This window comes from Dromaius novaehollandiae, chromosome 17, assembly GCF_036370855.1.
Source record: "Dromaius novaehollandiae isolate bDroNov1 chromosome 17, bDroNov1.hap1, whole genome shotgun sequence".
In the NCBI taxonomy this organism is placed as follows: Eukaryota; Metazoa; Chordata; class Aves; order Casuariiformes; family Dromaiidae; genus Dromaius; species Dromaius novaehollandiae.
In genome coordinates this window covers 10,504,655-10,517,970 of record NC_088114.1, presented here as the reverse complement: position 1 = coordinate 10,517,970, position 13,316 = coordinate 10,504,655, and the positions used below count along the sequence as shown (strand labels likewise).

Sequence of the window (13,316 nt, the reverse complement as noted above, 5' to 3'; positions counted from 1 at the left end):
ATTAGTATATACAACAACTGTTGCTTTCGCCTAGCTGAACAGAGCTTCCTGGAAAACGTCCCTAACAAATAGCCGTCTGATTATGTCCCCATTAGGAGGAACATACTGTATCTGAATGAGAAGACTGGGAGAAAAAGAAATAGCAACAAAGAAAAGCCATAGGCACACCATTACGATGCAAAGGGAAAAAGACAAAAGTAATGTACCTTTTGCTCATTTGAGGCACAAAATCAAAAGGTGCTGGGGGGGGGGGGGGGGAAATCCAGCTTATCTTCCAAAGTCTTTTCATTGCCTTTTCTCAGATCAATGACAATATCTTTCTGACACAATATCTTTCTGAAACCTAACTGATGTTTTCTGGTGCTCTGAACAAGTGGTTTCAAACACAGAAAATACTTGGATTCTCGTCCTATTTCATGCCCTCTTTCTGTACCCCATCACAAAGTAACTGATGACTTCAAATCAAACTGCAATACTGATTTCCTCCCCTGGATCAATACACAACATTTCTTGATAAGGTTTTTGGTGCTAGGAAAAATCTCAGCTCTATCAGTCTTATTGATTGGCACCTTACATACAGTACCAGGGTCTGAGGATCCCTAGACTTATTTTTAAACAAAAATAAGCACTGTATTTCCACACATACATATAAACTGAACTTCAAATAATCCACACTGCCAGACAGCTCACAAAAAACATGGGAAAGAAAGAACTGGGAACAGGCAACTGTGAAGGGAAAGGGAAGAACCACCCAGGGGCTGCAGCGGGGATTGAAGTCAAAAACAATACTGGGTAAATAAACTTCAGCAGCAGGACAGACAGTTTGAGTAGAACTGCAAGAATATCTTTTTTGTTTAAATAGACAGCCCATAGGCCTGAAAATACAACTGAGGACTCCACGGTAGATAAACTTCTACTCTCTAAGTATATCACTTGCTGTTCTCTATTTTAGCAGGACGACTTCACCTCAAAGTATGTATTCAAATCTAGCCCATAAGAGTATTTTAAAAAATAATTTGAATGTTGCAAGTCCTACCTCTGAACACAAGTATTCATTTATCATATTTATATAGCAGCTTCATCCCCAAACTTCCTCAAGCGTTTCACAATCACATCTATGCAATACAGTGCAAATGCAACCACTGCTGGGGTGGCTTCCATAATAACCCGGGCACAGGATATCACTCAGCAATTAAAAAGAAAGGAGCCTGTGGTCAGGTCAAGGCAACCACCAGTTAGACAGTGCTCAGTTGTTAAAATGAGAAGCCTGAATTTACTCTCTCCATAAATCTACTGCAGTTGATCCATGTATGTATGTGTGACCTATATACACATTATGTGTTTATAGAAGACTGTTCTGTCTACACTGAGCTACTTTATGTACCTAACCTCAGCGTGATTCAGGAAAAAACAAAGATGCACAAGTTCCTTATATAGTAAAGGGAGAAAAAGAAGCGACGCCAGGAAGGACTGATGTAACAGACCCAGGATGGTCATCTAAAGTGGATGTTGTGAAAAACTCCTTAAAGCAGCACACTTCCTACCTATTCTAAAGATATACCTTTTTTCCCTCTGCAGTGCCAAAGGTCTGTTTAATTCACGCAGACTTAAGTGCCACAAGGAAATGAAAGCAGCGGATGGCCAGAGGCCAGCATTCAGGCAGGTTTGGCTGGGCAAAACAGTGTGTGCTTCCAGCGTGCACAGGAGGAAGCAGTGTGTGAAAGGGAAAGGAACAGGGATTCATCTGGAGAAAAGAAACATAAGGGATATCATCCAGGAAGTTTAAAAAGGGCAGTTGAGGCTGGGTCTGCAGGACTGAGCGATACAGGTCCCACCCGTGGCCCCAGACACCCCGCGGGCTAGCGCGGCTGCGGCCAGCCCGCCTCCGCCAGCGCCAGCTCCAGAACATACGGCAAAACACATGAGTCAACGCAATCTGCTCCTTCGGCTGCTTCCCCCAAATATTGCCATACTAACATCCTCTGCTTTCTGCCTTAATGCATAGTGTTACTATTTAAGAGCATGGAAAACACCTGCACGGATGACAGAGACCTAGAGAATCACCAGTACGATACGCTGCTGGGGAGATCCTCATGTTGTTTCCACGGATCAGCCTGGGATGCTGACGTATATCCTGCTCCTTACTCATATGACAGAAAGGAGGAGAAGGGAGAGCTGCCAAGGCTGTCCTGTTTGCTCATTTTTCTTTCTCCCAGCTGTGCAAATGGCTAGGCAAAAACGGATGGATTCTCCCAATACAGCTCTCGATTCCACAGCAGGTACCTGGATGTCCCAGTTCCTGGCCAACACCGCTGTCCTATAGTCCTACGAGGGTCACAACAGGTGAAGGTTTTACCATTTAAACCTCTATGCATATCCTTCAACTTTCCAAAACATCTACATTCAGGCTTGCAATTCCCCAAGCTTAAAAACTCAGTAAACAGTGGAAGGTCTGGGTTTTTTAAACATTGAAAATGCTCCCTTTTTTCCTTCTATAAATGTGATTGTACAAACAAGTAAGCAAGCACACCAGCAAGCACTAATGTCCAGCTTCAGCACAGAGAAGTCAGCGTTGCCACAACGTCTCTTTCTATCACGAGTATTGCCATGTTTATTTTTATAAGAACCACAGATTTTTCCCAAAATAAAACTGTAGTGACTATAAGAAAATTCGGCTTTCTTGTTTCTTTTCAATGAATATCTAGCTCTTTAAGGCAAAGGGAAGGCATCTGAAAATTTGAATCTTAAAACAGAGAGCAGAAGAAAAAGTTCAAAGGTCTTTCTGTCTTGTAAAGCTCAGAATTTATAATTTGGGGATCTGAACTGCATGTACTTGGCTTGGCTGTCTGCTCTGGTTTTCACTGAGGTTCAGTGGCACTATCTGATATGAGACACGCTGGCAACAAAACTTAGCTGATATGAGACTTGTAAGATTATTACAAGATCCAAGTTCTTTCCCTGCCTCTGCCAGTAACCTGCTGTATAACCATGGGTTATTCTCCTTTCTCTGTGTTCTTCCTTCTTTTTTCTATGTCTTCCTTGTCTAGCCAATGTCTGGGTCGCTAATAATCCTGACCCTCCAAAGCTCTAAACAGATACCTTGACATGTTTCAAGTAGCTCCACTGAAATATATATATTACAATAGAGAGCCCAGTACACGCAGTCCAGCCCCCTAATGAACATGGATGCAACACAGCTATTACACACAATTAATGTGTTTGAATGTGTACTCATCAGGTGGAACAAGACAGTTGCAATATACCATATCCACGTAGTCAGATTTCCATATATGTAAAAGTAGTAAAAACAGAGTTTCTACTATTTCACCAGTGTGAGGTTTTGAGATACAGTCATCCAGATTTCAGTGGAGTTACTAGCAGCATAAATATATTGCTCAGGGTAAGACTGGCAAAATGGGGGCCCTAAATCTGTAATTGGTAGCTCAAAGAGCTTTAGATGAACTGATAAAGCCAGAAAGCTTGACAATTCTACTTTTTGCTTAGAAAAATGTCCGCAATAAGGTCTGCAAATCAAACAGCTGCGCAGTCATTACACTGCAAAATATATAAACAAAGTAAGCTTAGATTTTGTCCTTTTTTGTTTTTCCCTCCTTTCCTCCTTGTTTCTCAAAAAAAGCTAAAAAAGCTATCATGAACCTAACAGTTAAAATTGCAATTTGGAGATACAAAAGAATGAGGTTCCAAGGGCTAACGCAATAGTCAGTTTTGCACATATGCATTACTTCCTATGACTGTTTATCTGATTAAGTGTACAATTAACTGAACATGTGTCTAACCCCATTCTAAACAGGAACATGATGTGTAAAAGAACAGAGCTAAATGTTACCGGTATCTTTGCTTTTACATTTCTTGATTTCAAAGTTCAAAACTGTAACTTTAATTGTTTACTGGTGCAGTTTTTCATGCTTTATAGTAAAACAACAGTACTCCAGATAAACACAGCCTTTTCACCCAAGAATCACCCAAATGCTTTACAGGAGTGAGAAATAATGAAGGAGAACTCTTTTTCTTGTTCTAAAATAAAGAAAGAAGTAAAAAGTTAAAATAATTAAAGCCAGGCTGTTCGCACAAGGGTACAAAAAAAGAATCAGTGAGAGAGAAAAGAATACAGGGCTGGTCTATTGAATCCATTTTGTTCTTAAAGGCAAAAGCCTTTGTTCAAAAACTGAAAGGGAAGCATTCGAAAAACCCTACTTTACTAAGATACGACTCCCCTTCATCCCCTCAAAAAAAGCAAGAAGATCTGTTCGGCTGTAGTATTTAGATTTCTTTTTTTCCTCATTAACTTCCATTAGATAAACCCTTCACCACATCTATTCGTCAAGAGGTAACCTCTGTTCATCTCATGCTCTCTTCTCTAGATGACAGACAGCAAGGGAAGCACATCCACCCTGTAACAACTCCCAGGCTCTCATAATCTCCTAGAGTATCTTGCCTGAAAGATAACTCCATAGAGGAAAACACACAAAAACCACTGAAAGCCAATTACTTACCTCTGTCTACTACGACTACACACTACTCCTTCACTGGAGTACTTCACTCCTTCCTTTGCCCATTCCTGTTCTGTTCATTAGCTAGAGAGCCATTACAAGATTCAGCCTATGGGGTATACAGTACCATGTCACAGTGCAGCTCCAAGTTTAGGTCTCCTTTATTAGTATGAAGTCGTACATAGCCCTTCTTCTTCACATATTTGTATCTTACGACATCCTCTTCGATAGCAGCTGTCTCAAAGCAAAATGCAATAATTAGCTCTCTGGAAGTTTACTCATTCATCTTTAGAAATCATCAGCAAAGAAATGACTAGATTCTACTGTCTGACTCGTTTCCCTGAAGCAATGGGTCTTCAGGGATTGCACTCTACAATTAATCTATGATAACCTCACATTAACCTTTCCATGCAAAACAATCTCCACTCCAGAAAGCCACCAGCTCCTCTAGAGCCAACAATATCATCTATATTTTAACTCATGAAAACATTCAGTATTACATACTATAATTTTCAAGTAACGTCTACCAAACGTGGACATTTCTTTGAAATCAAATTGTTTCTTGTCAAACTTGGAAGCCAAGCAGGTAGTCATCAGTCAACCACAAATTGCTGACATATGAGGACCTACCCAGTTCTGAAAACACATGAAGCTAAGTTACTGGAAACATTACTGGAAAGTCAAACCAGAGGACCAGTCTAGGATGTTTCCACTTCCATTTTGTCAAAAGACCTGGTTTAATCAGATATTTTTAACTTTCTGAAAGATTCACCTCCAAATCATTGTAATCGACCAAGACAAGACACTGAATTTGGAAAACATGCAATTTTAGCACTGAGGCAAAGATTGAACACAGTGTGTGACATACTCCTACATTTTCAGTGCCAAAAGCCAAACCTCTCTCTTCAGCTGGAAATACCAATTGCTCAGCTACTGAAGTGACATTGAAATTTAAGAAATTCTATACCTTTGTATTTAAGCTGGAGGATGAAAGGAAACTTTCTAGTATTAAAATGCATTTTTGTGCAGTGTTTAACCTTGAAAAGCAGTAAATCAAAAGCCGTACCCACAAAATTTTTGCTGTCATTCTAACTAATACTGGATTAAGATGAAAAGACGGTAAACATTTTGTATGTAATCTGAGGGGAGATTATGCTTCATTCCTTACTTAATATGCTTAATTCCTTCCTTACATAAGTGGACATCCCATTTTGTGGTCTATGGGCATAGAAGATACCTTATTAATGTCAGTTCAAGGTAAATACCTGACATTCAAACCCAAAGCTAATTCATAATTGCTCCACTATTTTCAGAATGAGCTCATCGGAAAGTAGGGATATATCTGCTCAGGGAATACACTTCCAAGGCATCATTACTAACCAATGCCTTCCTGCAGCCCACATAAACATATGTGTGCTAGGGAGCACACTTTAAAACTGGACAGAAATAGCTTGTAGATAGGTAGTTCTGATACCTGCTTCGTGGGTAGTTTCTGGCACCATTGCTGTGGAGGTGAAGGAAGCACTTACTGCTCCAGTGGAATAGTGGGCCTGTTCACAGAGAAAAATGCAAGAGAAAAAGACATTTGATCTCAGAATTTTTCTATTTTATCCATACTGTTTAAATATTAGAAACACAAATGTCATCTATGTCATCCTTCTGAAGGCAGACTTTCCGCTCTAGTTCCTATAGAAAGAAACAAATGCACGATGCAGTGATATTTCTCCATCTGTTACCCATAACATTTGCTCTGATGAATTTCTACTTAAGGCTGCCCAGGCAGTGAGCTGAAGGGGCTCACTGCTTCCACAACAGTTCAATACATTATTATGCAAAGATCTTATTATCAGAAGATATTTGTATGTCCACAGGTGGAGATATGAAAGGAGTACTGCTGGCGAGACATCTCTAAAATTTTCCAACATTGCTGAGTAAGCGGAAGAAAGATCTAGTGAACCAGAGCAATGCGGAGGAGAAAAACAAACCAGCCCCTCCCACACACAGGCCTTCTGCATGCACAGTTGCCGTGCCTTAGTTCCCAGTGTCTATCTTGAGCTTCATAAGTTTTTTGCAGAAAGGAAACGTGAACAGCACACACGGATTTTATAGTGAATCACAAAGACCAAATGAACCCAGAGACACTTCCAGTGGGTCTGGAGCAATGCCTCGCAGAGAACACAGGTCTTCTAAGTCATCACAGGTCAATGCTCCAACCACTAGGTTATACTATATCCTGTGCGAGTTTACAGTTATACCCACCGACTTTATTAGCTGACAATCCGGCTCCCCAACATATGAAGAGCTCATTATTCTTTCTCACCTTGATTCTTCTCACTATATATTTTATTTTCTTATAATGTTATGGCTCCCTGAAGAAGGGGCAAATGTGATCCTACTCCTATGTCACATACCTTCACTAAAAATCACTAAGCCCTTCATAAAAAGCCATGTGCTGCACTGCAGTTCATTTTCATGTAAGTGTAATCAAAGCAAAAAGACACATATGTCCCAAAATTATTAAGGAAAGAACATCCAGTCTTCCCATTTCAAGCAGCCTCTGATGCAGGAAATCAAGATGTAGATGGATTATTTCTCCTGACAGCCATGAACACACAGTAATATGCACCTGCAAGAAGATCCTTTAAAATATTCCACTAATTCCGGCATTCCCATGGAAAAAATGTCAAAGCAGCTGTGGATGATTTATGTATTTGCCCACACCAGAAATGATTCATTTGCATTGCCCTTACACTGTGTTCCCTCTGCCAATAACTGCAGGAAACAATGATAAACAAATTCAAAGCAAGAGATTACAACCTGAGGAAAAAAAGGCTCTGCCAGCATATACATCATAACCACATCATAAAAAATCCTCCTCCTTATTGTAATGCATTTCTGAAATGTTTAGGTTCATTTACAATGATTTAACAAAGAGAAACTCACTGACACCTACAATGCATTACAAAGGAATCCCAATATGATTCTCATATTCTCATCTATGATAAATTTCTGCGTAACAAAAACAAACGGAATAGCATCTGTTCATTTTGCAACATGCCCTCTAAGCTGAAAACATCTATTACTGTTCTTGAAGAAGTCAATCAGTGACAAATTATAAATCAAATCAACTTACTGCATTCAGCTTATCCACTTTTTTCTTTTCAGGAGCCTTCATGGTAGCTGCTAGAATATCATCTCCTTTGAATTCCTTATAAAGTTCCAGTAAAGTCTCTCGGGTCTCTGTATTTGTATTTTTCAAATAGTAAGATGGATCTAATTTTGCTTTTTCTTCCTCTAGATAAAACAAAGTCAAATCATTTGGAGTTAAAAGACAAGTTCTATTTTCTTCTCCTTCACCTTATTATGTATCTTGTTACAAAAAAAATCTTCCAGATATTATTTCTACTTTTTTAATATAACGGTCTAGTAAAAACATTTATTCCTGCAAGAACGGCAACAAATGGCAATGCATGATGCTAAAGATGGCATAATTGGAAGTATGGCGTAATAAATAAATGCCAGTCCAAGGAAGTATAACAAAAAATCAACTTCAAATCAATTACTGCAAAAATTTCTTTGAAATCACTAAAAATTATCTAAGTTCATGCAAATCTAATCAAATTACTTTTATAGAATAATGAAAGAAAAGATATAGTCGAGTACAATATGAATTTCTATCCTTTGTCTCCTCACTGAAAGATGAGGCCTATGATACAAAAATCCCAAGATCAGATCTTTACTGTGGGAAGGAGGATGGTGGAGCACACTGTAGAACTCGGTGATTTTTATTTTTATAAATTTCACTCATTCTCTGTGTTAGTATGCCTGCTACTTGCTGGAAATTAAACATTTAACCTCAGAGTTACTACCCGCTGAAAAAAATTGTGAATACACAAAGAGAAATGTTTTCCTGCAGAATTAGTAGCTTAAAAGAGAAAGAGGAACATAATAAGACCCAGAAAAAAAACTTGCGGAGAATCAGCAATTATATCTCATTAGAAAGAGTTCTAAAGGAAACCACAAGGGCTTAGGAGATTTTTCCCCTCCAACAGTTTAATATTAGCACATATCACTATGCATTTAGTTATCAAAGCACCACAAAAAAAGAGAAAATATGAAGTTATTTTTGAGGATTAAAATCATTTTGGGAATATTTATAATATTTTAGGAAGCTAAATCAATCTTCACCTTGGAAGAAGTTTATTGGTATCCAGACAGAAGTACAGACAATACATCAGTGATGCAGCTAACACACGAGGGAGCCTACCACAAAGCAGACAGGAATGAGATGGCGTAGATTCCCCTTTTTTGGTCCTGGTACAAGGCTAATGGACTTTTTGACAAATTATTTTTCATCCTTCTCCAACACCTCCCACTATCTATTCTACCTATTTACCTGTTCTTAAAGGGCCTGGAAAGTGTTCTGTGTTTGTACAGCACCCAATTGAGACAGTTAATCATTTCTCAAAGAATCATTTCTTCAAAAATATATCAACACTTTTTAATGTGAAAGGAACAGTTCCAACAAGTTATTCATGCTAAAATCTTTCAAAATTACCATTAGACAGTGAGGGCCACCCATTCAGAAAACTGTGCCAAATCATAATGTAGTCTTTGGAATCTGCATTTTAGGGCTGGTGTTTTCTCAGCCTACCATCCTTACCTGGATCAATTATTTTTAAGTTGCTCTTAACATGAAAGAAGTTAGAGATGTTGAATTTATCCAAGTTTGTTGGGTCCTGAAAATAATTAAAAAGACAAATATCAGAGAGCTTGGTAAGCAATGCTTTCATGAAAGAAACCAGCTTGGGGTAGATGCCAGAATAATAAACCAGAAGAGAGCAGGAAGGGAAAAGGCACAACCAGTTTCTTAGAGACAGAATAAATTGCATACTCTCCAAACCACAGAAAGATAAGAAGGGTTAAAAAAAAAAAAAAAAAAAAAAGAAAAAGAAAGAAAGGAAAAAAGTATAAATTTTTAAAACAATCAACCCTAGACTTCAGCAACTGTAGGGAGATATTAGTCTGGAATTTGATCCCAAACATCATTTTATACATATTTTGCTTGTAGAAGTTACTAACAGAACTAAGCAGAGCCCATCTCCTGCTAATGTGAAGAAGGAGCCAGGAGCTGCCCCCTGATCCTTCTCCGCATTCTGCCATTTGGTATAACATGTGGGCAAATTCACATTAGCTATCCCTTTCCATTTATAACAGCATGGCTGATTTGACCACGCTCCGTGAACTTTTGTAATGCATTTCAAAATACACATAACCTCAGAGTAAGTATGCAGATTAGTTCTTTGCAGCCAGAACTTTTTTATTCTTTTTTCTATAGCAAAATTTGTGTTTACAGAACTACATTTAAAAAAAAGGTAATAAAAAGTGGTATTATGAAAACTCCATTAAGTGGTCACTAAAGGAATGAGCAATAAAATCCGCAGGCCATTAAGTGTGGGTCTTTTTCCTATCACTGAGTAACTTTCTGCACAAATTTGACCTTTTGTTGGAGTGGATGAGACAGGGAACGTATACTGGTGACCTAGGTTACACTATCCTATTATTAAACAGCCTTCAATCCTCCTCTTACAATGATTTCAGGGTTTGTTCTTCAAGCTCCTCTGTATCACAGAAAGGTCAAAACCTCCAGGACATTCAACCATTTCTGCAAATTTTATCTTATAGCAAATATCTTAATAAAATGCAATAGCCTTTAAGTTCAAGATAAAAATGATGCAACATATTATGCAAAGGATTGTAACACTGATACAAATAGTATAACCCCAAATAAATTTAACAGAGCTTCTCAAACCACTACTGTCAGGAAAAAAAGAAAAAAACAGGAAAAAAAGAAAAAAGTACTGACAATTCCATTTCTACTAAAATAATGGCTAATACAAGCAGAGCTGGTAGCTCCATCGCATGTTAAATAACATAATTATGCCTTTCATTCATCCCTGAAATTGTATGCTTCCAGTGCAGAGTACACTTTCAGATTTATGGCTAGTAGTAAAACCCAAACACATTTAGGAAATCAAGCTGCATAGACCTGCACCCTAATCACAAACCACTTGCTTTTTTCTGTCCCCTTTCCTGTCATCATGTAATCACTCTCTGTTGTTTGCTGCCCTACTACAGCCACTCTGAAAGATCTTCATCAAGACATGTGATGCCAAAAAATAGATATTTTATCTTTAAGATATTGCATTGGAGACAGACCTTCTTTAAATAAATCTACCAAGAAATAGGAAATCTGAACCTACTTTTAAACTATCTTTGTATGCTCCGACTCCTGCAATTAGGTGTAATTACTTTCCTATGTTAAAAAAATATGACCATCCTCACCTATATTTTTATGTACGTATGTATGAGTGGTTTCAGCCTTGCACTCTGACAGTCAACAACACGCACGGACACAGTCCAGGCAAAGGCTCAGCGTTGCGCTCCCAGAAGATGCCGTCTGCCTCCTCCCAAATATTCTTCACTAAGCATAAACTGCAACCCTCACTGACAGAAACTATGGCCTTGCACTTAAATGAGCCACCACTACAGGTAAAGAAAGCAACACTGCTTACACGTTCCAGGGAAGGAGAGAAAAATCTGGGTATTAATACTAATACAGACAAATGGATTTATAGCAAGCCACATTTCTGCCGCTCATGGCAAAGCTGAAGGGCAAGATTCCCTCCTGAAAAAGACCCTTCATATGGTACGAAGGGGAAGGGAGGGAGGGCAGGAGACAGCAGTAACGATTAACCAGGTAACACTTTCACTCTGTTCCTCTAAATCCCAGCCTTTTGATTTACTGATTTATAGATCTCTCAAAAATAAAAAAGGACATCCAGATTATCAGTGTCTTATGAAATCTCCAGTGTTTTGCACAGAGGGTACTATGAATCAGCTTAGTTCAGACTATTTCACAGCCACAGCTCATTTAAATGCTTACCGGTTTAACTAGCCTAATTGCTGGTATTGAGCAACCCTGGCCAAAAATCAAAAAAGCAAAAAAAAAAGCAGCTTCCTTCTCTGTAAGACATTTCTCAGGGCTCTCCAAACCTTCACCAAGCTCCCCATTGGCAACTCAACCCTTACAGTATGCAGGACAAAAAGGCCAAACTGCAGCTCCCTCTCCTTAGAGACCACAGCCCTTCTGCTTTCTGACACCCTACAGAAAAGAGCTCTGACCAAAATGAGACACCCAGGTCCTGGGCACTGCTCTTCACTATACTCAGGTGGGCCATTTACTCAAATGGCCATTTATGCTGAGGAGGCAGACAACTCAGAAGCATCTTCCCATACTGGTTTCCCTCTGCCAGCGGAGGGGAAAAAAAAAAACATAAAAAATATTCCACAAGTTGAAATTTGAGTGTCATCTTACACAGGTTGCACAGGACAGCTCACCCACAGACTCCTCCCTCTACAATGCAGTATTATGAGACACTAGGAGAAATTTGATTAGAAGCAGATAAATGTGTACTAAGTCCAGGAGTTGCGCACTGATTATTAACTTAAACACAAGATACTATTTGCTTCCACTGTCCCCAGTAGCAGAAATAGATCTGGCCAGTCCAACCCGTGCTGCAGAGAACACACTAATGTCTTACTGATGGTGGCGACTCCTACAACAGAAGATACGCATTTTTCAAGTTGCTTTATGTAAATTTAAAGAGTGCACACGTTCTTCAGGCATATCACTTCAGGAAGAAAATTGCCTCTACATTAATATTCAGCCTGCCAAGTTCCACTCAGTGCCCCAATGACAGTTCCTGGGCGCAGAACCAAAACAGTCGAACCAAGACGTGAGTGCTGACACTGCAGAGAGGCTAACATATTGGTTTCATGAAAGCCTTGAGCTCTGCTACACCAATGGTCTCTCCTTTTCAGTGAAAAGTTGAAAACATGAGGAATATTCCAGCTCCTGTTAAGATTAAGGCCTATGACACGAAGACTGCTGGATGGTTGTTACAAATTTCTGTCTTACTTTATGAATCCACCTTTTGCTAAGAGCTACAAGACAGTGGGATCTTTGCCACGTGCAAAGGGAAATGCCAAGTTATAAGGAAGAATCCTGAACAGCTTCTGTTCATTCCGGTCAGAAATTGGCATTTAATTAAATAGTTGCAGGATTTGTTTTTGTTCAGGTTTGAAGTATTTTATTATTACTATAGAATACCACTTTGCTGTTTAAACATTACCTTATTGTTGTTGTGAACCTAAAGAAATAAGTTCTGTGTAAGCACACGGAAACCAGAAAGTAAAGTGAACCATAAAGAGCAGAGCTAATTGGCCTACTTTTGTTTTACGTACTTTTAAACATGCTAACAGTCTCAGGGTCTTTCTAATTAAGACTACGAACTATAAACTAACATTTAGCAAACTACTAACACAGATACTGACTTCAAAGGGATGCTAACTAACTGTGATTATTATAAATCTCATATTCAATGTCTTCCTGAAAGTTGAGCTCTGAAAACAATCTTGAGTTTTGTTCCACTTTTTTTTTTCCTATCATTTGCCAGTTCACCTACTTAGAGACAAAGCTTAAAACCCAGTCATCTTAAGCACCATACACACAAAAAAAATCCCAAAAGATCGGGTCAAAAAAAAAAAAAAAAAAAACAACAAAAAAAAGGCGAGTCTGAGACTGTGGGATCTCTTAGAGGCTTGGTTTCTTTCTTAACGTTTGGTTGGCCATGCTGCGTGAAAATAATTATTTTAAGGAACGTTATCTTCAAATCACACAATTTAGAAGCATAAAAACCACAGCAGCTCCAATGATAAAGCCTGATTCCAGGCATGTTAAAC

General features: G+C 38.8%; 1 protein-coding gene across 1 annotated transcript in view; it reads right to left on the bottom strand.

The window, feature by feature from the left end:
* PPIL2 (peptidylprolyl isomerase like 2) overlaps nt 1-13,316 on the bottom strand; it is a 78,468-nt gene that overhangs the window by 37,717 nt on the left and 27,435 nt on the right. Inside the window, exons 9-12 of the mRNA XM_064522134.1 lie at nt 9,175-9,250; nt 7,645-7,805; nt 5,986-6,061; nt 4,639-4,745 (exon numbers count right to left, since the gene is read on the bottom strand). Of these exons, the coding sequence (XP_064378204.1) occupies nt 4,639-4,745; nt 5,986-6,061; nt 7,645-7,805; nt 9,175-9,250 (420 nt within the window). The remainder of the gene's footprint in view (nt 1-4,638; nt 4,746-5,985; nt 6,062-7,644; nt 7,806-9,174; nt 9,251-13,316) is intronic.